The sequence below is a fragment of the Canis aureus genome, chromosome 9, assembly GCF_053574225.1.
Source record: "Canis aureus isolate CA01 chromosome 9, VMU_Caureus_v.1.0, whole genome shotgun sequence".
Classification (NCBI taxonomy): domain Eukaryota; kingdom Metazoa; phylum Chordata; class Mammalia; order Carnivora; family Canidae; genus Canis; species Canis aureus.
This window is the reverse complement of record NC_135619.1, coordinates 37,004,044-37,028,396: the sequence shown is the minus strand read 5'-3', so window position 1 is coordinate 37,028,396 and position 24,353 is coordinate 37,004,044. Positions and strand designations below refer to the sequence as shown.

General features: G+C 39.5%; 1 protein-coding gene and 1 long non-coding RNA gene across 8 annotated transcripts in view; one reads left to right on the top strand and one right to left on the bottom strand.

Moving 5' to 3' along the window:
• ARID4A (AT-rich interaction domain 4A) overlaps positions 1-6,389 on the bottom strand; it is a 68,295-nt gene extending 61,906 nt beyond the window's left edge. The window contains exons 1-4 of one of the 4 annotated variants that reach the window (XR_013386254.1): positions 6,171-6,389; positions 4,980-5,038; positions 2,724-2,834; positions 752-817 (exon numbers count right to left, since the gene is read on the bottom strand). Coding sequence is in view for 3 of the 4 variants with exons in the window: in XM_077909444.1 (XP_077765570.1) it covers positions 752-817; positions 2,724-2,834; positions 4,980-4,985 (183 nt within the window). In the remaining variant the exon portion in view is untranslated. Of the gene's footprint in view, positions 1-751; positions 818-2,723; positions 2,835-4,979; positions 5,039-5,142; positions 5,457-6,170 lie in introns of those variants that run through there. The other 3 variants (XM_077909444.1, XM_077909446.1, XM_077909445.1) reach the window with 3 other exon arrangements.
• Positions 6,390-6,707: 318 nt separating this feature from the next.
• LOC144320655 (uncharacterized) overlaps positions 6,708-24,353 on the top strand; it is a 35,630-nt gene continuing 17,984 nt past the window's right edge. The window contains exons 1-5 of one of the 4 annotated variants that reach the window (XR_013386258.1): positions 6,714-6,914; positions 7,958-8,010; positions 10,362-10,444; positions 15,200-15,356; positions 19,966-22,197. This is a non-coding gene — a long non-coding RNA (uncharacterized LOC144320655). Of the gene's footprint in view, positions 6,915-7,957; positions 8,011-10,361; positions 10,445-15,199; positions 15,357-19,965; positions 22,198-23,895; positions 24,113-24,353 lie in introns of those variants that run through there. The other 3 variants (XR_013386255.1, XR_013386257.1, XR_013386256.1) reach the window with 3 other exon arrangements.

The following is a 24,353-nucleotide window of genomic DNA, read 5'->3' as shown; positions in this document are numbered from 1 at the left end:
AATTGTGGATCAGATGAGATGATAAGAACCCAGTTTCTTAAATCTTACTTCAGAGCTTTTGTACTACATCACACTGCCTTCAAGGAAACTGTGCAATTTAAGCATAAAAACCGTAAGAGCAAGACTAGCTTTAATTTTCTTTCACAGAAACACTGAATATTGGATTCAGCATTCATATTTAAGGGATCTTTTAGACAAAGGTTCACCTGGAGAGAAGTGGATGGACCGACCAGCTGACCTTCCAGCTTCAGATATTTCAGTATATCAGATATTAACCGAAGCGGTACTCTGACATAACAAAGATTACATAAACAAATGGCCAGAAACGGAATAAACACAAAATAGGTACCCACTAAACTGAGTTATGGAGGCAACATACTTACTTGGTAAGTTAGAACAACAGAAGATTCATCAAAGTTATGATACTAGTATATTACTTAGCAGGCTAAATATTTCTAACAATGAAAAAAAAAAGAGGCATTCAAGATTTCAAAACAAAAAGTAGCTGAAAACTCATGTTTATATATACTAAGTTACCCTCTGTAAGATGATTTTTCTTTTTTTTATTTATCTTTCTAAACTAAGGATACAGCCAGTGTAATATAATTCATTACAACATTTCATTTGTATTTTTGTTTCCTGATTAGCATTCTTATAAATTTTAAAACTATCTACAAATGTAAAATTCAATAATTTATGCTATGTATTTGTGATTTATCATTACGGATTTTAAACTGCAGAACATACGTACTCTTAAAGGACCCTTTACTTGGTCATCTTGCACCAATTGTGTAGTATTATCCTGTTTCAGGAGTACCTGGAAAACATTTTTGCACAGTAATTTGCATGTTACTTTTAAAACATGTTTGTGATGTCTTTAATCTATGCGTTTTTAGCATCCTGTGCTTACTTCTGTTTTAATACTTACTACACTGTCTTATGTTTATTGTCTCTGTCATTAACTGTGAGCTCCTTGAGGGCTAGAATCCTTTTTCATCACTATATCTCCACCAGTTAGCAAATGTCACTGAATATTATAGGCACTTCATAAATGTTTGCTGAATTAATGAACTATACAGGATTTGTAATTTGTAGTGATTATTGTAAAAGTTTAAAACTGCCTTCATTGTTTCTTATCAACAAGTTATAAAAGGTTCCGTCACAAAGTATATAAAAAAACAGTATCAAACTTTATTGACCACATGCAAGGTAGACAAAACCAGAACACTGTTGGTCCTTTATAAAGTAAACCTAAGTAATCATGATATGCAGTTCAGTTACAAATAAGTAGTTTTTACTATAAATTCTCCCAAATATACAGTGTAATCATTCATATAGTGCAAGTACCCAAATACGAAAATTGAAATTCTACATAATATATGTTTAAGACCTCCCCAATCACTGTACTGATTTAAATAAATGTATCAAGAGCCACAATATTAAAAAGTTTAAATTCTCAAAGAAGTCCAAGTAAATATTTAGTAATCAAATCTCACATAGCTGACACAGTAAAAAGGCCAAATGAAACAAAAAAGAAATGTCAAATTATATTGTAACAATACGTTAAAAATGTCATCAGCAGTTCAAAATTTAAACAGAAATCGTATAATAATCATGGATACAACACAAATCATACTCTTCCAGTTCAGTAGTTCTCAAACTTCAACATGCAGCAGAAACTCTTGAAAGGCCTGTTAAAAAACAATCACTGGACTCTCCTCTCAGAGTTTCTAACTCAGTAGGTCTGGGGTCTGGACCTGAGAATTTGCACTTCCAACAAGTTCCCAGATGAGGTTGATGCTGCCAGTCCAGGGCCACACTTAGAGAATAACTCCTCCAGTTCATTTATTCATTCACCATATTTTGAGTGCCTACTATATATCGAGCACTACACTAGGCACTGAGGATAGAACAAGTCAAACATTTCCTCCTTTTATGGTGCTTAATTCTTGTAGGAAAAGATCAGATATGGAAGTGGAAAGCAAATTACAAAACTGAAAGTACAACATGATCCAATAACAACAACAATAATAATAGTGTTATGGTAGGCACTGTACAGTATCTGACAGACCATATCAAATCTCTGTGGTGTAGTATCAAAGAGGACATTCATCAACTTTATTACATAGCTCAGTAATGTTAGAGATGTTTATAATAAGATTATACTTGTAATCCAAGTAAGATTATTAAAAACATTTATAGGAAAACTACTGGACAGACAAAAATATTAATAGTAGCTTCTGAGAGTTAAGCTATGGGTATTAATCCTTTGGTACTTTTCTGTATTTCCAAATAATGTACAGGAATAATAATTTTTTCTGGTCATAAAAGCATCTTAAAAATAAAATTCTTAAATCATCCTTAATACTGTCTTGAACACAATTTCCACTATATTATTTTTCCTAATCACTTGAAATTGTCTCTACCTGAACATTATGAAAGGGAGGAAAATAGATCACAACCTAAGTAAGTGTGCCACAACAGCAGAGAGCCAAATAAAAGGAAGTCTCATAAATATGGTATTTTCAGAGAAGCATTTTGGAATAACTTCTCATTTTGAGTTCTTTATTTCTTAATGTGCTTTCCCTATAGTCTTGTATGTAACAGTGCTTTCACCTAATAATGAGTCAATAAGTGAAGTAATGATTCAGTAAAATATTGATTTAAAGTCTCCCCTTTTCCAACTCTCTTCAATCCAGGTTTCATTAAAAAAAAAAAATTACCTTAACTTTTACCAGCCTTTTCACAGTCTTAATTTTTGCCTCACAGAAGGCACCTCGGTACTTGGCACTGACGTCAGTTCCCACTGTCAGGTAGGCAGGCTCATCCGCCGCCTGATGAAAGAACATAAAATGTGAATGTCACTACTACTTTTCCCTCCTCCAACTTCAAGCCTCATTAAAAGGTTCTGTATTTAAAGTAGTAAAAACAGGGGATCCCTGGGTGGCTCAGCGGTTTTAGCGCCTGCCTTCAGCCCACAGCATAATCCTGAAGTCCTGGGATGGAGTCCCACATCAGGCTCCCTGCATGGAGCCTGCTTCTCTCTCTGCCTCTCTCTCTCTCTCTCTCTCTCTCTCTCTGTATCTCTCATGAATAAATAAATAAAATCTTTAAAAAAAATAAAGTAGTAAAAACATTAATACTGTTTATGAACATTATTAATAATTTGGAAAATACCCCTAAAGCAAGCAATTACATTCCTTTACTACATAAACTATATCCTGACAACAAAAAACACTTTAAGTTGTAACTGAGAAGTACCAGTAAAGACATATGATAATCTTCAGATACAAAATGTTTCAACAATTCTATAATTTATGAAATGAACATATTTTAAAAAAACAAACAGGGGCACCTGGCTGGCTCAGATGGTAGAGCATGTGACTCTTGATTTCAGGGTGGTGAGTTCAAGCCCTGTGGTGGCTGTAGAGCTTACTTGAAAAATAATAACACAAAATATTAAAAAAAAAAAACCCTCCAAAACCAGAAAAGGCATATTCATAGTAAGTGTTCCATAAACATTAAGGTATTTACTTATGGCCTAAAAATTTTGTTTTCAAATTAGAAGAAATATTGCTGTTAAGATTAATGCTAACAATACCTAGTTAAATGTTTATTGATATAGCTCCATTAAGGCAGTATCTTTTTGGATACAGTATAACTGCACCAGATAAGAAATGAAGCTAATCCTTTCGATAAGGAGAGCACTATTTGGGGGAATCATTGGCTAAAAGCTACATTAAAGAAAACCTAAGTCTAAATTCAGCTGATAAATGCAGAGATACGAACTAATGACTCAAAACTTGATGCTGTACCTAGTTTATCACAGTAATCTTTTTGGTATATAAAATAAAAAGTTTTACCAAAAAACATCTACTCTTAGCAAACAGCCATGATCAGAATGACACACTGAAAGATAGGGAATTTCATTCTACCATTCATTTTGATCCTGACAGTAACATAATGATTGTTATTCTAAGTTTGCCATTTTACCTATTATTTTTTTCAAAAGTTAAATGTATTCACATAGGCTCGATTCAATATTGCTAAGTGCAAAGGTAACAGTGTACACTTCAGAAACGACACTTTTGAGAAGAAAATGACTTTCCCTTTTCCAATAAGTTATCCCAAGTAACATTAAATAAGATAATGTGTCATTTCCTGGAGGTAGAAAGAGAAAGTTTGGAGAAATGCTGTGTTTCAGAGTTTAATATGCTGAAACAGTAAATGAGTAGGGAATCAAGTACCTTTTCAAATTAGTGCATTTACGAATAACGCAACTCAAAGAGCAACACTTTGGCAAAAAATATCTGACCTGAAACATTGAATGCCACTGCACTAACACAATGCTACAACTTCCTTTCCCTTTAAACATCACAAAATATGTCTGCTCTATTAGCTATCTTCAGAAGAAGATAACTTTTAGGTTGAATGGAGGTTTTAAAATATTTATTACAATGACTGAATTAAAACAATAGTTTCAGTTCACCTTCAAATATCTTAGCTACAGACTGTTTCACAGAAAAAACGATTATCTCCCTTACACAATGCATATATATATATATTCCTTCCTTAGCAAATCCTACTGGCACGGAGGAAGAAAAAAAATTTTTCGAAAAAAAAAAAAAAAATCCCCCAAAGAACCAAAACAGGACGAAAGCTTTACTTCTGCAAAGGTTGTGCTGCCAACACAGGAAGTGTTTAAAAATACTAGCCCAATGGACAACAATGGAAAGGCTGGTGCAGCCTTTCCAAAGTGCTAACTGCTTCAGAGAGGGGCCGGACTGACTGCATTAGACACAATGATCATTTCTCACCCTTTCAACACGTCCTCAGTTTCAGAAAGCGCTGCTTGGGTAGAGGAATCAATTGTGAGTAGGGGAAAAAGAAAAAAAAAAAAAATGACATTCCACAGTACCAGCCTCACGACAAGCAGTGTCCAGGGCACGAGGTTTCAGAGGAGCGCCGAGTCCACTTACCTTCATTTTTACTGGCGATCTGTGGGGTTCCAGCTCCACGAGAGCTCGCTCCTCCGTCGCTAGAACCGCGGGGAAGGGAAAGACAGGCACAGAATCAGTCAACAGAGGGGAGCGACCCAAGGAAAAGTAAACAAACGCCAGCGGGGAGGGGCTGCACCCTCACCAGCGGAGGGACAGGATCCCCCGGAGCACAGCCAGGGACGCGGGAGCCGAGGAAGCAGCGAGAACCCCTCGGGCGCCAAAGGGCAGGCAGCCCGCTCCGGCCCGGAGTTCGCCAGCGGCCCGCCGCGCCCCCGCCGCGCTCGCCACTTTGACCCGAAATGCCCAACTTGGAGCCCCAGCACCGAGCGCTCTGGGAGAGGGCCGGGAGCCGTTTGGGCTGCGCAGCTGCCCCCCCAGGCAGGGTCGCCGAGCTCTCGCTGCCTCCCCGCCCCCCCCCGCCCCGACACCCCGACTTCGGCCCGCGCCCCGCCTCCGCCGCTCGGCCCCCTCGGCCCGCCCCGGGCCCGCGGTGGCGGCAGCGGAGTGTCACGGCGCCATTGCTATCCTTCCTCCGCTCTGCACCATGTCAGAAAGGAGAAGCGCTTCTCCGCCGACGGGGCAGGGGCCGCGGCCTTCAGCCCGGACGCGCGAGAGCGAGGGGAGACCCGCGCGAGGCGGGGGGCTGGAGGGGGGGCGGGGAGGGGAGGAGGAGGGGAGGTGGCCGGGAGAGGGTGTGGGAGGGGAGGGGAGGGGAGGGGAGGGGAGGGGAGGGGAGGGGAGCCGCACAGCGGCAGCCGCCGCCTCCTCCCCGCGCCCGCCTCAACTTTTTGTACAGCCCGGAGAGGTACCTGCCCCCGGCCCCTCTCGGGTCCTGCCACGGACTCCGGCGGGGAGGACGCGCCGCGGAGTTGGGGGCCGGCTCCCCCGAGCAGCCCGCTCCTCGCCGCGCGGAAGCAAACTTAGCGGCGCGGCCAGCCCCACAGCCATTTTCCCGGGGAAGCGGCCGAGGAGGCGGCTGCGCCGGCGGTTCCTGCAGCTGCCGCGGCTGCTCCACGCCTCGCCCCTTCCCCTGCGCTCGCCGCACCGCTTGCCCAGCACCCCCGCCCCACCGCCGAAGCTCCCAACTGCACCGGGACCCCGGGCAGCGGCGCGAGCTGCTGCCGCCGCTCCGTCCGCTCAGTATCCCCCGCTCCCCTCCTCCCCACCTACCAACTGCGGGCCAAGTGCGCGCTGTCAGCCCCCGGGTCCTCCGCCCCGCTGACCCCCGTGGGCCCCCGTCCGGGCAGCACCGCTCCCGGCCGCGGCGGCAGTTCCTGCGCCCAGTTCCCCACTCGCCCGATTTACTGCCACAATCCACCAAATAACAAGCTGTTGAGCAGACTCGCTTCTACACGAACTCCCATTGGCTGCCCATGACGCCGAAGAGCTTCGGATTGGAGCTCGCTCCCTGCCGTCCTCATTGGATGCAGCTACGAAACTCCACGGATTGGTGCGAAAAACAGCAGGTAGGACATCTTCCACTTGTGATTGGCTGTCCCCGAAGGCTCACGTTACTGGAGAATCGCGTGTTGAGTAAGCAGGTCCTGAAAAACGATTGGCTGAGGAGACTCCGGATGTGCTTGGCTGAGCACTGATTGGTAAGATGAGGGGTCAGGAAGAGCAGTCCGGCGCGAGGATTGGCGGCGAAGTGTCCCATGGAAATCGAACCCGGAGCTGCGGCCAGGATTTGCACGGGGGCGGGGCAGGGTCTCTCCAAGGCGCCTGCGCTAAGCCGGCTTGTCGGCGCCATTTTGTCTGAGCGGTGGCGGTCGCAGCTCTATCGCATTTTACGTTTCTGGCGAGGAGAGACCCGGGTCTCTATCCCGCAGATGCTTGGGAGCGCGGCACCTCTCCGCCGTTGGCTCCAGGACAGCACCTAGCGAAGGTCGGAGGAGTCGCGGACCTTCCAGAAAGGTCGGTTGGAAGCTGTGGGTGTCCGGGTGACTGGGGGATGGCGCAGCTTTAGCGGCACCGGCACCGGAAGTGGACGGGCCGCGCGGCAGCCATGGCAGAGTAAGGTCCCGCTGCGGCGGGGTGGGGAGCGGGGTGAAAGGGGGCGAGGCTTGCTTCCTCTCCCGCCGCGCGAGAGAAAAGGGCGGAGGAGACGTGCAGGGCTCTTTCTCCAGGCTGGTCCTGTGCACGCCTCTCCAGAGATTTTTCTGGCGTCTCCTCTCCGCTCACTTCTTCCTCCCTTTGGAAGTGCATTTCGGGAACTTGTGACATTTTTCCAGCCGAGTGTCACCAGCTGTGGGCGCCTCCTTAATTAACACGGGAGAAGGCAAGGTGCTTGCTTAGACCCGTTTGCGTGGGGGGGGGGGGAGGTGGGCGGGAGAAATAATTTCCGCGTGCTCCTCACACGATTAAGCGTTGAGGAAACTGCGGAAGGCTTCAGGGTGTGGAATTCGGGAGCAAGCCCAGACGCTGCTACTCTAACCATTGAGAGGCGGCTGTGCCCTTCAGGACGAGGCTTGCTTAGGCTACTCTAAGAGGAAACGGTAGTGGTTTTGTTGGGACCGAAAGCACCTGAACTAAGCACGTCCCTGATGGGACTTTGTTCAGGGCAGCCGTTGGTTTTGTTCTTTTCGCAGAATCTGTGTGTTCTGTTGAACAAAATACATTTGAAACGGTAGAAAGGAAGTATGAATTGGCAAGATGTTTTAAAGAATGAAATTTTAAAATGTGGAACGTCGTCGATGATCCTCATTGACTAAATTTACTCAGAATAACCACCTAACTAAAATTTTCATTGATAGCAGTGGTTTCCTCTCCAAAGTACTTAAAGTGGGATGTGGGTATTTTTGAGTGACCTAAGCTAAGCACACTGGTCTGGATAATTGCTTAAAGTTATTGTCCTAATACCTCTCTTTTGAACCCTGTTGAGCTGGTGGGTCTCCAGACTAGAAACTATTGTGTGATTTAACAACCTGGTTTTTTTTTTTTTTTTTTTTTTTTGGCAGTTGTTACAAAGAAAACAAGATCTCTCGGTGGCATATCCTAAGTATTAACCGAGGTGAGTTACAATTTTTGTGAAAATCTTTAGAATTAGGTAGATTGTGTGGGAAAGTTTTTATGGACCAGTGTTGTGTACCAATAGAGCTGTAAATAGCAAAATGGAAGAATGGTGGTTAAAAGAAGCCTGGTTTGGCCAGGGGTTCAAATGAATCTGTATAATTAGCTTCCTGATGTGATATTGTAGAATGAATATCAAAATTAGTACATATATATAAATGTATTCATTCATGGAGTTCCCGTTTCTGAGTTTTTAAGTATTAATATTTTTGTCAGAGAATAATACGAACATTTTTATGATTTCTTTCTTCCTAATTAAAAAACTCGGCTTGTGGAAAAGATATGTCAGTAGAAATTTAAAGAGAAGTGATTTATTTTATCTTAATAAAATAATAAAACAACATACTGCTGAACTTCCCAGGGGGTAATCACCTATAATTCCACTTAAAACTTACTATTTGATCCAAATAATGCATGTCAGTGGCATTGGGAAATTACTAAAAAAAACCCAAAGAAAAAAACAAAAATCTCTTGTATTCCTTTCACCAAAAGGTAATTATAGTCTGTGCTGTAGTTGTGTATAATGCCAGAGGAGTTTCTCTTCTTCATAAGATAAAGGTCATTCTAGTCGTGCTCATTTTCTCATTCATGTTTTTTTTCTGTATGGAAAATACTGTGAATATGGGAAACATTTTGCCTATAAAGCATTTTTCATGGTTGCATAGTATTCTATAAGATAGATGTACCAAACTTTATATAATCTGATATCTTAGTTTTTCTAGAATAGCAGTGATATGTTTGGTATCCTCATTCATATTTTACAAAAGATTTTGCCTGAGAACTGACGTCTGTGGCTAAAATACCTAGACATCCAAATCTTCGTTGTGCATTTCCCTTTTATTTTTTTCCCCCGTTTTTTCTTTAGCTTTATCTTTTTTAATTTTTCTCTCCTGGGTCTCTTTATTCAAGTAGAATTACAATTTTTTTTAAAGCTTTTATTTATTTATTTATGACAGAGAGAGAGGCAGAGAGAGAAAAGTAGGCTCCATGCAGGGAGCCCGACGCGGGACTGGATCCTGGGTCTCCAGGTTCACACCCCGGGCTGAAGGCTGCGCCAAACCACTGGGCCACCCAGGCTGCCCTAGAATCACAATTTTTAAGTCACACATACAGTAAAATAATTTTGAGAATCTTATTGGACTTTACCAAGTGATTTCTTAAAACTAATGCATTTTTCATTCTAGAATAGTTAGGCGTTGTACAGTGGAATATTTTGTCACATAGAAGTGACATTTAGAGGATACTAAAAACAAATACCTTTGTTATAGTATAGTTAGTCTTTTATGTCTCCTCCTTCAAGTTTTCCATCTTTATGTGCATTCTCTTGGTGCTTTTGAACCCCCATAGGACCCTTTATATTGTCTCTCATCACATTCACTTTGCAACTGTTACAGGCTCTTGCCCAGTTTGAGACTCTACACCCAGAGGGCAGCAAATGAGGTTTTTAATCACTCTTCTTTTTCCCTACCTGGTACATGATAGGTGCTTTATCAGTGTTTCTTATGAACCTGTATGCGCTTTTGTGAAATATGTGAAATAAACCAACTTAATGTTTTCTTTAACAGTAATAATTTTCAAAAAAAAAGTAATAATTTTCTAACAACTTGTAATGTTCCACAGATGCTGTCTTATCCTTCAGAATTTTTTTAATGATCCAAATACTTGTTTTAGTATTGAACTGATTTGTAATTGCTAATGTAATGCAGGTTTAGAGAGCCCATTGAGAATTCTTAAGGATTTTATGATGTACAAATGGAAGGTGACTGTAGATGAATATTAACTGAACAGTCACTAGATCATCTTTTAGATATTAATGAGAGAAAATTCATTACGATAGATTTGGTTTTTGTAACCTATTTCAGTGAGCCCAAAGTAATAGAATAATGTTACCTACAAAATCAAAATCACCAAAAATTTTAATAGTGTTTCTATTATGAAAATCTATTTTGAAAGCAGAATGTTTTATTTATTTGGTTAAGGATTCAAAGGACAGTATGTAATTAGCTTCTTAAGGTAGTATTCTACATTGAAATCTCAAAATTAGAATATTCCTATGGATTTGTTTATCCATTCATGTGGTTCCCATTTATGGATTTTTTAATTACTGAACACTGAACATCTTCATGATTTTTTTTGAGCTCATGTTAAAATAGTTGACATACAGAGATCTCATCAGTAAAAGTGTTTAGAAGTGAAGTTTTTGTTTCTTTGTATTTTAAGGAGATTATAAAATAGTCTTATATTCTGAGGACTGTGGCATACTCAAAGCTAAAGGAAGTCTTTGTCTTTTAGAATAAACCTCATTTTGTGGGAAAATGAAGGAACATGTTCCAGTTTTAAAAGACCTGGATCTGCAGTTGAAAATTCTGTTTCTGGTATGCAGTTTTACTTACATTTTATTTAGTAACTAAGATCGGCTATTACTATTTTACATATATGTGTGTGTGTGTTTGTGTGTCTTTGTTGTGTGTGTGTCAAGATATATATTTCTCAAAAAATGATCGCATTTGTTCCACCTAAAGTTTCTGTAAATGTGTTGAGAAGTAGAACAGATTGCTGTGTTGAATGTACCTGCTTTCCTAATGGTTTCGCTATTTTTTAGAAAGTTACATAACTTGCTCATTTGTTAACAAAGCAATCTTTGCAATCCCTGTATAGTCTTTTGCTCTCTTAGGTGTCACTGCTAGTTTTATAGCTTTGTAGTAGCATAGATTATTAGGGTTTTTTCCACATGTAATTCAAACTAGAGTGACATTTTAGGATTTGGAGTCAAGCTGATCTAGGGTATCTGGTGATGTTTCTACATGGCAAGGATGTATGCTTAAGAAATTTAGTAAAAGAAAACCTAAAGGTGGAAAGTTAATATATTTATTTGAAAAGATTCAATCAATTTAGGTAAGTTTTTAAAGATTTAAATCATGGCTTACTAGAATAATTTGTTAAAGTTCAGTATACAGTCACATCTTTTTTTTTTTTTTTTTTTTTAAGATTTTATATATTTGAGAGAGAGTACACAAATGGGAGAGAGGAGCAGGCTCTCTGATGTAAGGCTTGATCCCAAGACTCTGGGATCATGACCTGAGCCAAAAGTAGACACTCAACCAACTAAGCCACCCAGGCACCTTGCATCTAATTGTTTTATAAAAACCAAATTGAGGGGATCCATGGGTGGCTCAGCGGTTTAGCGCCTGCCTTTGGCCCAGGGCATGATCCTGGAGTCCCGGGGTCCTTGCATGGAGCCTGCTTCTCCCTCTGTCTGTGTCTCTGGGTCTCATGAATAAGTAAATAAAATATTTAAAAATAAATAAAAACCAAATTGAGTTTGTGGGTTTTTTTTTTATTAGAGGGGAGCACAGAGGGAGAGAAAATCTTAGGCAGGCCCCATGCCTAATGCAGAGCCTGACACAGGGCTTATTCTCAAAATCCTGATATCATGATCTGAGCCAGTTAGAGTCAGATGCTTAACCAGCTGAGCTATCCAGGTGCCCCACGCCAAATTGTTTTATAATGCAGAAGAAAAAGAAATTTACTTAGTGATCATTGGAGACTCTTCAAGGTTGAACTATAATTTGTAAAATTAAAAGGGAAGATCTTAGGCTTTCTTAGTGGATGGGAAGTTGTGATCCAGAATACAATTTATACTGGAATGCCTGGGTGGCTCAGTGTTTGAGCATCTGCCTTTTGGCTCAGGGTATGATCCCAAGGGCCTGGGATTTTGTCCACATCGAGCTCCCTGCATGGAGCCTGCTTCTCCCTCTGAGAATAAATAAATAAATAAATTTATTATAATTTATAAATAATAAATAAATAAAATGAAATAATAAATAAATGAATGAATAAAATCTTTTTTAAAAAATTATATTTAAAAAGCTGTTTGGTGCTAGTTAGTAAACAAGTTTAGAAAGGATGGTGATTGAAGATTATGTTAAGAAAATTTCGTGAGGCAAACTCGTCCACATTTCTAGCATTAGCTGCACATCAGAATTATATGGGGTCGTTGTCCTCTCTACAGGTTTGGGAACCTTGAGAGATGACTTGAAAGCTGGGATGTGAACTGGAAATGAAAATTATTTTTGTTTTATTCTCAAATTTTACAAATCAAAATGGAACTAAAAAAAAATCACTTTTAATCCCACTCTAACATCAGATTTCTAAAATTTCCCTCTTCCTTGTCTGTATGCATATTTTTCTTTAGTACTAGATTAACTTTTATTTTTCTTCGCTCCTTTAACATTGTAGTGAGCATTCAGTGTGACCACACAGTCCCTGTTAAAACTTTAACGTCTGAAAATATTCCATCAAACTCTTTCATCTTCGGCTTCTTTCTATTGCTTGACCTTTTAGGTTTCTGGTTTTTTTCAGTATTGTGCTATAATATCTATGTGCATCCATTATATTCTGTCTTTTTGGACTGTCAGCGTTGGGTAGCTTATAATTCTAATCATTTTTGCTAATTAGGTACAAAATATGTTGAGCTCTCCTTTTCCCTGTAATATTTTTGTTGTTAACTAGTAAAGTGGGACCTTTTTCTGTAATTTCACTTCCTGATTGTTACTAATAGACAAGATCTGTCTTCAGGATTTCTGTCCATTTATGTAGGAGTTACGATATTTCTTAATTCTTTGAGACTATTATATATTTAATAGTAATTTACTGCAGATATTCTTCCATATAAACTTTAATTTTCGTTATTTTTGTTGAGGGTTTTTGGATAGACACTGAGGGGTACAAAATACACAGGATGTACTATTAGAAAATCATTTGGAAACAGTGTCCAGTGTGACTTGAAGAAATGACACAGGAATTGGAAGTAGGGAGACAGTTAAGATACTGTTGCAGTGGGAGGTGCTGCACTTAACAAAGTGCAAAGTGTTCCATACTGTCTTCTGAGCCCTGCCTTGGACTCTGTGTGGAGTTGGCTTCAGTTTTTATCCCTCTTCCTCTCCCCATTCTGCAAGTGTGCTCTCTATAAATAAATCTTTAAAAAAAAAAAAAAAAAGATACTGTTGCAGTGCATCAGTATGCTTGAAACTAGAGTAGGACCTGGAGAGAGGAAGGAATAGGTAAGAGATCCTGAGGGAAAAAGAAAAAGTTGATAGCATTTGATCTCTATTTGATTGTAGAAGAAGAAAAAACACTCTAGGTTTTAAAGAGCAGGGGATAGTGCATACTATTAACAAATTTGGAAGGTCAGGAAAGACCACTGATTAGTAAGGAAAATGAAATCAGTTTTAAACTTGCTAGTTAGAGCTGGAAATTTCTGGTAGCCATTCTTTTGTCAAAGTGCCTATGAGCTCCCTAACTGGGACAAGGCAAGTGCTCTACCTAACATTGTTTCCTGTATTTTGAATTTTAATTCCATTCTTCGATTAGATTTTACTGCATATATCAAGGTTTTCTTATTTTTCATCTTTAAAGTATGACTTGACTAGCTCAGTCAGAAGAGCCTGTGACTCTTGGTTTTGGAGTGTTGGGATGGTGAGGTTGAACCCTGAGTTGGGTATAGAGATTACTTAAATTAATAAATAAAGTACAATTTGAAAAATTAAAGTGGATTAGAACATAAAATAACTGCAGGGAAACCAGATGATTCTCAAACTGAAGAAGAGGTCAGTTTTTCATTAAAAAAAAAATACAGTTTTAAGATAATATCTTAGAAAATACATGTTTGCTTTTAAATTACTCAAATACATGGGGTAAAAAATATCTTTCCCTCCTCTTTCTCAGTGGACTAGATTTTGTGTATTTTCTTTCATTTTTAACAAAATAAAGAGCAGCAACAGATATGTGTGGAGCACGAATGTTTAGCCAAGAGTCTTTAAAATATGTAATTCGGGCATCTGGGTGGCTCAGTGGTTGAGCATTTTCCTTCGGCTCAAGTCATGATCCCAGGGTCCTGGGATCAAGTCCTGCATCTAGTTTACTGCAGGGACCCTGCTTCTCTCTCTGCCTATGTCTCTGCCTCTTTCTCCGTGACTCTCATGAATAAATAAATAAAATCTTTTAAAAAAAAAAAAAAAAAGTCTTTGATTTCATTTAAATAATTAGGTATTTAAAATTTTTCCCATCATAGTGTTGGCTTTGAGTTAGAAGACACAATCTATTTTTACAGACTGAGGAAAAAGTAATACATTCAGAAACATTTGTGCATTGATTTTCAGCATGCTTAGTTTATAATGAATATATGGTTATGTGTATGTTTTCATTGCTTTTCTTTTTATTAATCCCTTTGGTATCTTTTATTTCTCAAAGATTAAGTGATTGGAGCTACTTACAGGATTTAGGCCTTGTCCATGCCCCCATTAGAATGATAGCTTTTAAAAATAGCTCAGGGATAGCAAAGAAGATACTTCCAGCTTTAGAATGTGCAGGTATGACCAGGGTTTTTGTGGGAAGGGTAGTTTACAGCAAATTTCTTAACTTCTCTGCCCCATCTGTAAAATGTGGATAATATATGTAGAACTCCCTGACAATGTTGGGATTAGTATTAAATGAGTTCATACATGTAAAGTGCTTAGAGTAATGCCAGGGGTTTAGGAAGCTATCAGATATTATAGTGGTGTTATTATATATAATGCTGTTAAATATTATTTGTCATTCCAGCAGCTTTTAAAAGAATACATTATATACAGAAATAAAGCATCTAGACTCTTTGCCTCCCATCCTAGACCTTTCATATCGCTCTCTCCAGACTAATTTGCTGCAGTTACACTAAAAATGTCATGGCTTCCATATACAAAGTTTTTGTTTTCCCTGATCTTTGTTTTTATTTACACTTTTCCCACAATCTAGAATGTTCCCTTATCCCCGCATAGTCAACTCTGTTTTTTAAACTTTTGTTAATAACCTCTACAGCTATATAGGTAATCTGTCCATATGAATTCCATATGTTTCCTCTTAACATGATTCCTGTCACTTTGTATCTTACATTTTAACTTTTTATTCATTTAAATGTCCTTCACTAAGTTAGGACATCCTTACAGTCAGAGAACATACCTTACCCACCTTAGTAAGTTTAGAACCTGTCACAAGCCTTGGCACTTAGTAGGCACTCATTTGTGGGAAAGTTTATAAAGTATATACAATCCAAATGTGATATTTATTTAAGGATTTATTTATTTATTTGACAGAACACAAGCAGGAGGAGCATCAGGCAGAGGGAGAGGGAGAAGCAGCCTCCCTGCTGAGCAAGGAGCACAATGCAGGGCTCAATCCAGGACCCTGAGATCATGACCTGAGCTGAAGGCAGATGCCCAACTGACCGAGCCACTCAGGCACCCCTAAAAGGTGATACTCCTTTTTTTTTTCTTTTTAAAAATTTATTTATTCAAGAGAGACACACAGAGAAGCAGAGAGAGCCTGATGTGGGGCTTGATCCCAAGACCCTGGGATCACAACCTAAGCCAAAGGCAGACTCTCAACCAGTGAGCCACCCAGGCGTCCCTAAAAGGTGATGATATTCATTAGACAAATGCATGCCAGTAAAAATATGCTTTGTCAGTGTTGGTACATTAGGAGCATCTTGCCTGATCACTTAAAATTTGATCACTTGAGGTTTTAGAATTAAGTCAGATTCGAGAACATGTAATTCACTAGGGAAGACTATCCACAGGTCAAGAATTTCATTGGAATATTTTCATGCTGTTTTTTTAAAGGTGGCATATCGGTCCACCAGAGGGATTAGGTTTTTTGTTTTGTTTTGTTCTGTTTTTTTTTTTTTTAAATAACTGATTTTTCACAGATATGCCCACCCACCAATCTTCCTTATTACCAGTGGTCCAAATTTGTGAAGTTTGGCCAGGGCTTAGAGTATATCTTCTGCCAGTATAAGACACTTGACTGAATCAGTAATTTCACTTTACAAGTAACATATTTTCTTATTATCATAATGCCTCTAGGCGTGGAAAGTAGGGGTAGTCAGAAGAGGAACTGGGTGAGAGATTTCATGAGGACGCTAACATGGTCCTCAGTTACTGAAATATTGAGAGGGTCTTGCCCTCTAAATTTGAAATAATTGAGAATAGTGGAAAATGAGATAAGTTAAAATAACAGGCTCACATTAGGCATTCATAAAGCTAAAATGGCAAGTATGTACCCTTAGCTCAAAAATTCTCAGAATTTCTACAGTAGTTCAGTGGGATGTTTGATTGAATAATCATCTTAATATAGGAACCCTGGATTTGAAAACCATTTGTTCTGTGTTCTAATCATAAGCCAGTTCTCATTGGTTGTGACCTGGGATACATTACTCTGCTTGAGTATCTGCTTTTAGAGATAAAGGTCACAGGGCTAGATACTTACAGCTCTTAATACACTTGATAGTTTCAATCCAGCATCATATTTTTCAAATAAGCATTTCTGAGCCTACTTCTAATATCTTTGTGTCCCTGAAAAGTTAATTGATATTTAGCACGAGATTCTGAATCCAGTATATCAGGCATTAACTCATTAATTTTATCACTTAAGGAAGTACTGCTATTCCTATTCTGTGGGATTCCTTTTTTTTTTTTTTTTTTAACATTTTATTTATTCATGAAGAGACTGAGAGGGGCAGAGACATAGGCAAAGGGAGAAGCAGGCTCCATGCAGGGGGCCCGATGTGGGACTCAATCCCAGGATCACGCCCTGAGACACTCAACAGCTGAGCCACCCAGGCGTACCCCCCATGGAATTCCTATCACATAGCATCAAATTCTAATAGAAGCTTTAATGTCGTATCTACCTCACTTGTTTTAGTTAATAGGCATTCTAAATACTTTCATTGTGTGATAAAATAGATATCTGAAATAATAGCTAAGAAAGACCACTAATTTCATTATAGTGAAGTTTCTATTTTGCATTTGTGTGTGTAAAATTGCCCACATGCAATAAATGAAAGTACAGTGTTCTCCAGTATTTTCTCTGGTAGTTCTTTTTTTCTTTTTTTTTTTTTAACATTTTATTTATTCGTAGACACAGAGAGAGAGAAGCAGAGACACAGGCCAGAGGCTCCATGCAGGGAACCCGATGTGGCGCTCGATCCCGGGTTTCCAGGATCATACCCTAGGCTGCAGGCGGGGTTTTAACCCTTTTTTTTTTTTTTAAACCTATTTTTAACCCTATTATGACTGACATGATTTTTTTTAACCCTATTTTTTAACCCTATTTTTTAAATTTATTTATTTATTTATTTTTTTAAATTTATTTATGATAGTCACACAGAGAGAGAGACAGAGGCAGAGACACAAGCAGAGGGAGAAGCAGGCTCCATGCACCGGGAGCCCGACGTGGGACTCGATCCCGGGTCTCCAGGATCGCGCCCTGGGCCAAAGGCAGGCGCCAAACCGCTGCGCCACCCAGGGATCCCCAGTTTAGTGTTTTTTTATGATTATTTTCTCCCTCTTGGCATAGCCCAAAACTACCATTTTCCTTCTACTAGGTCACCTTTTCTTTTGCACTTTGAACATTTATTCTTTCAAATATAATTTCTGTTGCAAAGCGCCTTTATAATAAGTTGCTTCAAATTATTTTCAAAGTAGGTAAGGAACAAAAAATTGTTGGCTTATGGTATGTTTGGTAGTGTATTACTGAGTCTCATGGCCCACTTAGGGACTTACATGAATTTGTATTTAGGGCTATCCAATCCTGTGGAAGCATAAACAAAATCTTTCCCCCTAAGTTGGTTCCCTAAAACCAAACCAAAAATCTTATTTTTTTTCTTTTCAATCTTTGTATTTCTTAGTTTTATGTAGTCCTAGAATTGCCCCCAGTGTTTGTATAATTTTAGTGGCTTTTAGATCTTGACCGACAGGACTGGGGGGTGGCAGGGGGAGACTTGAAAGACTATAACAAAAATAAAAGCCATCTTCCTGTTTCTTATTCTTCAGTGTCCTATGTGATACTGTCCTTAAGACCTTTAAATTGCCAAGGGAACTGTGGTAACCAAGGCAAATTTTTTGTTTTCCTCTTAAATGTGAAGTTCTGCATTTTATTACACGGTGATGAAAAACTAGTCTGTTACCAGTAAATACATAAGCTACAGAACTTGCTCCTATATGCTGCCAAGTACTTCCTGTTTTGTCAGATTTCCATTTAGGGGAAAGAATGGATTTGGAGTAGATGAGCCTGAGTTTCATGTTTAAAGCATCTCTCCTGAATTTTAGTTTGGAAGCTGTCCAGATACCTAGATGGGGTGGGAGAGGGGGATGGCACATCGTGTTTACAAGTGAAGTCATTTGTCAGAAAGCTTCATTTGGCTTCATATCCTGAAAGGGTTGCCAGGAAGGAAAAGAAACTTTTTGTTGTCAGAAATAATTCGAACATGACTTGCCAACATTGTGGCTTGCCTTTAGGCTTTCCATGTCAAATGTATGTCAGCTAGTGAATGAATCATTATATTGCCTGTGAAGGAAGGATCTGTGTTCATTTCTAGTAGACTTATCCTCTAGAAATATGGAAAACTTTCCATTCAACCACATTTACTCCTTTTTCAGTAGGAGGGACAGTTGGAAGGTCAAATGGTGATTCAAATAGAAATTGGCTACATCGTGAATATTAGGTATCTTTGGGGGAAGAGTTTGCATTAAAATGATTTTAAGAATTCATTTGCATCTGAAATAGTAAATAGAACATTTAGTTATACGCGATGAATTAACTGTTACTTTTCCTTTTTTTTTTTTTTTCCGAGTTTATTTAAGTAATCTCTGTACCCACTGTGGGGCTGAAACTCACAGCCCCGAGATCAAAAGTTGCATGCTCCTCCAACTGAGCCAGTCAGGCACCTTTGTTACTTTTTTCTCCTATGAAATGAAGTAATTAGGTGTTAATAGAATGTGTTAGTGGCACATGATTTGTAAACCTGAATCCCCTCTTTTTGCTGATAAAAGAATGTTGTATTAAGGTTCTTTTGCAGTGTAGAACCAAGTTCTATAAAATTTTCTTTGACCAAATTGACCTGACCTGTCTTAAGTCAGAGCTATGTTTCTCTTTCTTGACCTGTCAGTAAAATATGAAAGGTGCTATTTACTGTGCATTTATGCATTTTGTCCACCCTCATGTTGGAAATGTTCAGGAAACTGATGCTGAATCATAAGATATTTGAAACTTCTGTGAAGTTTCTAGCAGAAGCTTCCCTTTTCATCATCTAGGTATGTGTTCCTATTTTTAAGACCTGGGTTTCTTTTAAAATTCAGTGAAGAAAAGTTTTCATCAATAATCATCATGCCCTACAACTTCATTCTCCATTAAGCTTTCTAACAGAAATCTCCTCTCTTAAAACCTTTTAACTGTCTCTCTTATGTTCTCCTTTTACTAAATCCAAATCAGTAGTTCTCAAATTTTAGTGTATTCACAAGCATCACACCAGATACTTATTCAAAATACAAATCCTGGGCCTCACTTCAGACCTTGTGAACTCAGATCTGTGGAGAATTCTTAGTTCTTTGAATCAGGTGGAGAAACCGTTAGGCATTCTGATTGTCCTCTAGATTCTGTTCCTCATAATCATATATAGATTAGCCTTTTTACTTTGTTTCAGTTATTAGCATCGCAGAAATTTTTTCCTGCTAATATTGGCAACTGCAGTGTTTTTCTCCTAAATTCATTGGAGATTTCATTCGCCAGATCTCTAGGAAACTCCCAGATTTCCTTATTTGTTAGAATGTATCTTTCTCCTTCCCAAAGAACACATTTGTAGTTCAGTGTATGTGTGTGTGTGTACACACAGTATATGTATTAGTACATAAACCTGCACACATGGGGCACCTGCCTGGCTCAGTTGGTAGAGTGTGCAACTTTTGATCTCAAGGTTGGTTATAAGTTAAGGTCTCATGTTAGGTGTAGAGGTGACTTAAAAATAAAATCTTTTAAAAACCTCACAAATGTTCATATTACATCACTTTTTTTCTTTTTTTTTAAGATTTTATTCACCTATTAGAGCACATGAGCGGAGTGGGGAGTAGGGGAACAGAGGGAGAAGAAGAAGCAGATTCCCACTGAGCAGGAAGCCCAGGCCAATGTCAGGACCCTGGAATCATGACCTGAGCCAAAAGTAAACGCTTAAGCAGTTGAGCCGCCCAGGTGCCCTACACCACTTCTTTTTTAACAAAAGACCTAAAGGGACACCTGAGTGGCTCAGAAGTTGAGTGTCTGCCTTCAGCCCAAGGCCTGATCCTGGAGACCTGGGATCGAGTCCCGTGTTAGGCTCCCTGCATGAAGCCTGCATCTCCCTCTGCCTGTGTCTCTGCCCCCCCCCACCCCGCTCTCGTGAATAAATAAATATATATATATAAATATATATATATATATATATTTTTTTTTTTTTTTAAAGGACTTACATTGGTATCTCTTTAGTCTACTTCAAAAAGGCAAAAAGTTGGGATCCCTGGGTGGCGCAGCGGTTTGGCGCCTGCCTTTGGCCCAGGGCGCAATCCTGGAGACCCGGGATCGAATCCCACGTCGGGCTCCCGGTGCATAGAGCCTGCTTCTCCCTCTGCCTATGTCTCTGCCTCTCTCTCTCTCTCTCTCCTCTATGTGACTATCATAAAAAAAAAAAATAAAACAAAAAAGCAAAAATTGTTCAGTGTGTTTTCCAGCAAGCTGTTGGCATGCCACCCTAGCAGGGAAAGTGGCAGTACAAGGCTCCTTCCCTGGGAACTACACTGTGTTAAGCCAGCATACCTTTGAACTGTGTCTGTGAGCATCTGCCTTTTATCTCAATATATTTTGTGCATCTGTTAGCAAGATGCATGCAGAGGTGTCAGAAAACACTAAGAAAGGTTATTTTGGAGATCTGGGAATGCTCAAAATTTTTTCAGTATAAATTAATGGTAATTTTGGGATCCCTGGGTGGCGCAGTGGTTTAGCGCCTGCCTTTGGCCCAGGCGCGATCCTGGAGACCCGGGATCGAGTCCCACGTCGGGCTCCCGGTGCATGGAGCCTTTTTCTCCCTCTGCCTGTGTCTCTGCCTCTCTCTCTGTGACTATCATAAATTAAAAAAAAAAAAAAAAATTAATGGTAATTTCTTTACTTTATGCATTTTGGCTTATGAATGGTTTCCTAGGAACCTTCTACTTTCTGTTTTTCTAGATGGCAGGGGAAACCTGGGTAAAGAATTACATGCTATTTAACTTGTTTATATTTAATATTTTCTGGCAACATGCTATATTGTAAGCATCCAAATGTTTGCATTCAGTCTTATCACTTAGTTGCTGCTGACTCAAACCTGCCAATGCACTAAAGGTGATAGTTTATCAAACTCTTTATACCTCTGTTCTTATATACCATTTCACTTTCTCTAAATTCTTAGTATTTCCTTGATGCTTTTTTTTTTCTTTTAAGATTTCATTTATTTGAGAGTGAGCAGGAGGGAGAGGGAGAGAATCTGAAGCAGAGAATCTGAAGCAGAGTCTGTGCTGAGCACAGAGGCTGGGGGGGCTCCAGCCCACAACTGCCAGATCATGACCTGAGACAAAACCAAGAGTGGTGGGATGATTAGCCAACTGAACCACCCAAGACCTGTCCTTGGTGATATCTTAAGAATAATTCTCAGCAAACATTGGTCTTGAAGTCTTGTTGGCTTTTTCCTGTTTAAAAGTTTTTAATAATTCCCTTTCCCATATGGATTATGTAGTTGAACTCCCTATTTAAATGAATTTTCCTAAAATTCTGTGTTTCCACATAATAAAAATGAAAGTTCAGGGAACCCTGGGTGGTGCAGCGGTTTGGCGCCTGCCTTTGGCCCAGGGCGCGATCCTGGAGACCCTGGATCGAATCCCACGTCGGGCTCCCGGTGCATGGAGCCTGCTTCTCCCTCTGCCTGTGTCTCTGCGCCTCTCTCTCTCTGTGACTATCATAAATAAATAAAAAAAAAAAAAAAAAAAAGTTTAAAAAAAAAATGAAAGTTCAAATTATACTTCAGACACAAACTCAAGTGGCGTCTGGGTGACTCAGTGGTTGAGCGTCTGCCTTCGGCTCTTGTCATGATCCTGGGGTCCTGGGATCAAGTCCTGCATTGGGCTCCCTGCGTGGAGACTGCTTCTCCCTCTGTTTATTTCTCTGCCTTTCTCTGTGTGTCTCTCATGAATAAATAAAATCTTTAAAAAAAAAAAAAAGAAAAACACACACAAACTCAAGATGTGTTAAGGACCCTTGCTCTTCAGCAACCTTACTGTATTAACCATAGTACCCATGTTTACTTTTTAAAGATTTGGGTATTTATGGAGTGGAAAGATATATATAAATATTGTGATCTCTTAAGAGGAGTGGTATAGTTTAAGAAGATAGTTTTGTTTGTAGTTTGAATTGTCTGTTCAAATATATATATATATATATATATATATATATGTATTTTTTTTTTTTTTAAAGAGAGATAAGGCAGGGGAAGGGCAGAGTGAGAATCTTTTTCTCCCCTCCCCCCCCCCCCCCCCGGAGATTTAAGCACTGGAGCCTACACAGGACTTGAACTCACAGCCCTGAGATCATGACCTGAGCTGAAGTCAAGAGTTGGACACTTAACTGGGCCACCCAGGTGCCCCAATACTTGCCCATTTTTATTTTATTTTATTTACAGATTTATTTATTTAAGGATTTATTTATTTAAAGATTTATTTATTTATTCATGAGAGAGACAGAGAGAGAGTCAGAGGCGCAGGCCGAGGGAGAAGCAGGCCCCATGCAGGGAGCCCGATGTGGGACTCAATCCCCGGGACTCCAGGACCATGCCCTGGGCTGAAGGCAGGTGCTAAACCGCTGAGTCACCCAGGGATCCCCAAGTTTGTCGGTTTTTATTCATGTATCATGCTATCGTATGGTATCTGAGAACTCCTTTTTTTTTTTTTTTTTTTTTGAGATTTTATTTATTTATTCATGAAAGACAGAGAGGCAGAGACTCAGGCAGAGGGAGAAGCAGGCTCCATGCAGTGAGGCCAATGTGGGACTCGATTCCGGGTCTCCAGGATCAGGCCCTGGGCTGAAGGCGGCGCTAAACCGCTGAGCCACCCAGGCTGCCCGAGAACTCCTTTTTAAACCAGTCTCAGAGATCTTGTTTTCTTCCTTTTTAGAAAGTTTTAGTTTAGGTACATTTTTGTGTATGATCACTTTGATGTATGTGGTAGAAGGTATAATTTGGTTTTTGGTGTTTGTTTTTGCATGCAGATGTTCAGTTGTTGACCATTTATGAAAAACACTACCTTCTCCACTGATTTCCTTTTCACTTTTGTCAGTTGACCATATTTGTGAGTCTCTTCAGACTTCCTCTGTTACGTTAATAATATGTCTTCAAATCATGTGGCATGGGCCTTATCTTCTAACTTACTCAAAATTGTTTGGGCTAATTTCCATTCCCATGTAAATTTTAGAAACAGCTATTGTTTTTCTACCACTCCCCAAAGAAGAGCCTCTTGTAAATTGAGTGGGTTTTACATCCAATTAATAAATCAGGCTAGATAGAATTGACAATAGAGTCTTCTAATAAGTTTATGTAGTTCATTGTTGATACCACCAATATTCTATAATTTTTTTTTAATTTTTTTTTTAATTTATTTATGATAGTCACAGAGAGAGAGAGAGAGAGGCAGAGACATAGGCAGAGGGAGAAGCAGGCTCCATGCACCGGGAGCCCGACGTGGGATTCGATCCCGGGTCTTCAGGATCGCGCCCTGGGCCAAAGGCAGGCGCCAAACCGCTGCGCCACCCAGGGATCCCCTCTAGTTTCTTAATAGTATTTGGATAATGTTTTTTTTTTTTTTTTTTTTTTTACAAACTGAGAAAAATGTTAATTTGTAATCTTAATTTGAAGAGCAGAACATACTAATGACTCACAACTTGATTTTTCTCATTTATTTTTCAGGTCCCTTTATGAATGATGAAATAGAAGCAAATAGATAGTCTTATCAGATAAGTGCTTTAATAGCCTAAGTATATTTTATTATTTGTAATCCCTAAACCAAAATTTTATTCTTTAAAACATTTTTTATTTCTTTTTAAGTACCAATATCAAGAAGGTTTATAGTAATAAAGTACTGGATCTTTACTGGAAATAAATTTGTAATCTTATCAAAGTAAAATGTATCGGTTTTTCTCCACCACCACCACCCCCCCCCAGGTTAATTATATTTCTTCAGTGCAGTTACAAAGTGCCCTCACTGTTGAATCTAGATAATTAATCTCATGGTACAATTATGTATGGAAGTCAACTCTTCATAATCGCTAAAGAACTGGGTATATCTGTGCTTATATAGTTTTAGATTTATGATGTTATGGTACCTATAGTTTTAGGTGGCTTAGCTGTTCAAATTTAGGTTTCTT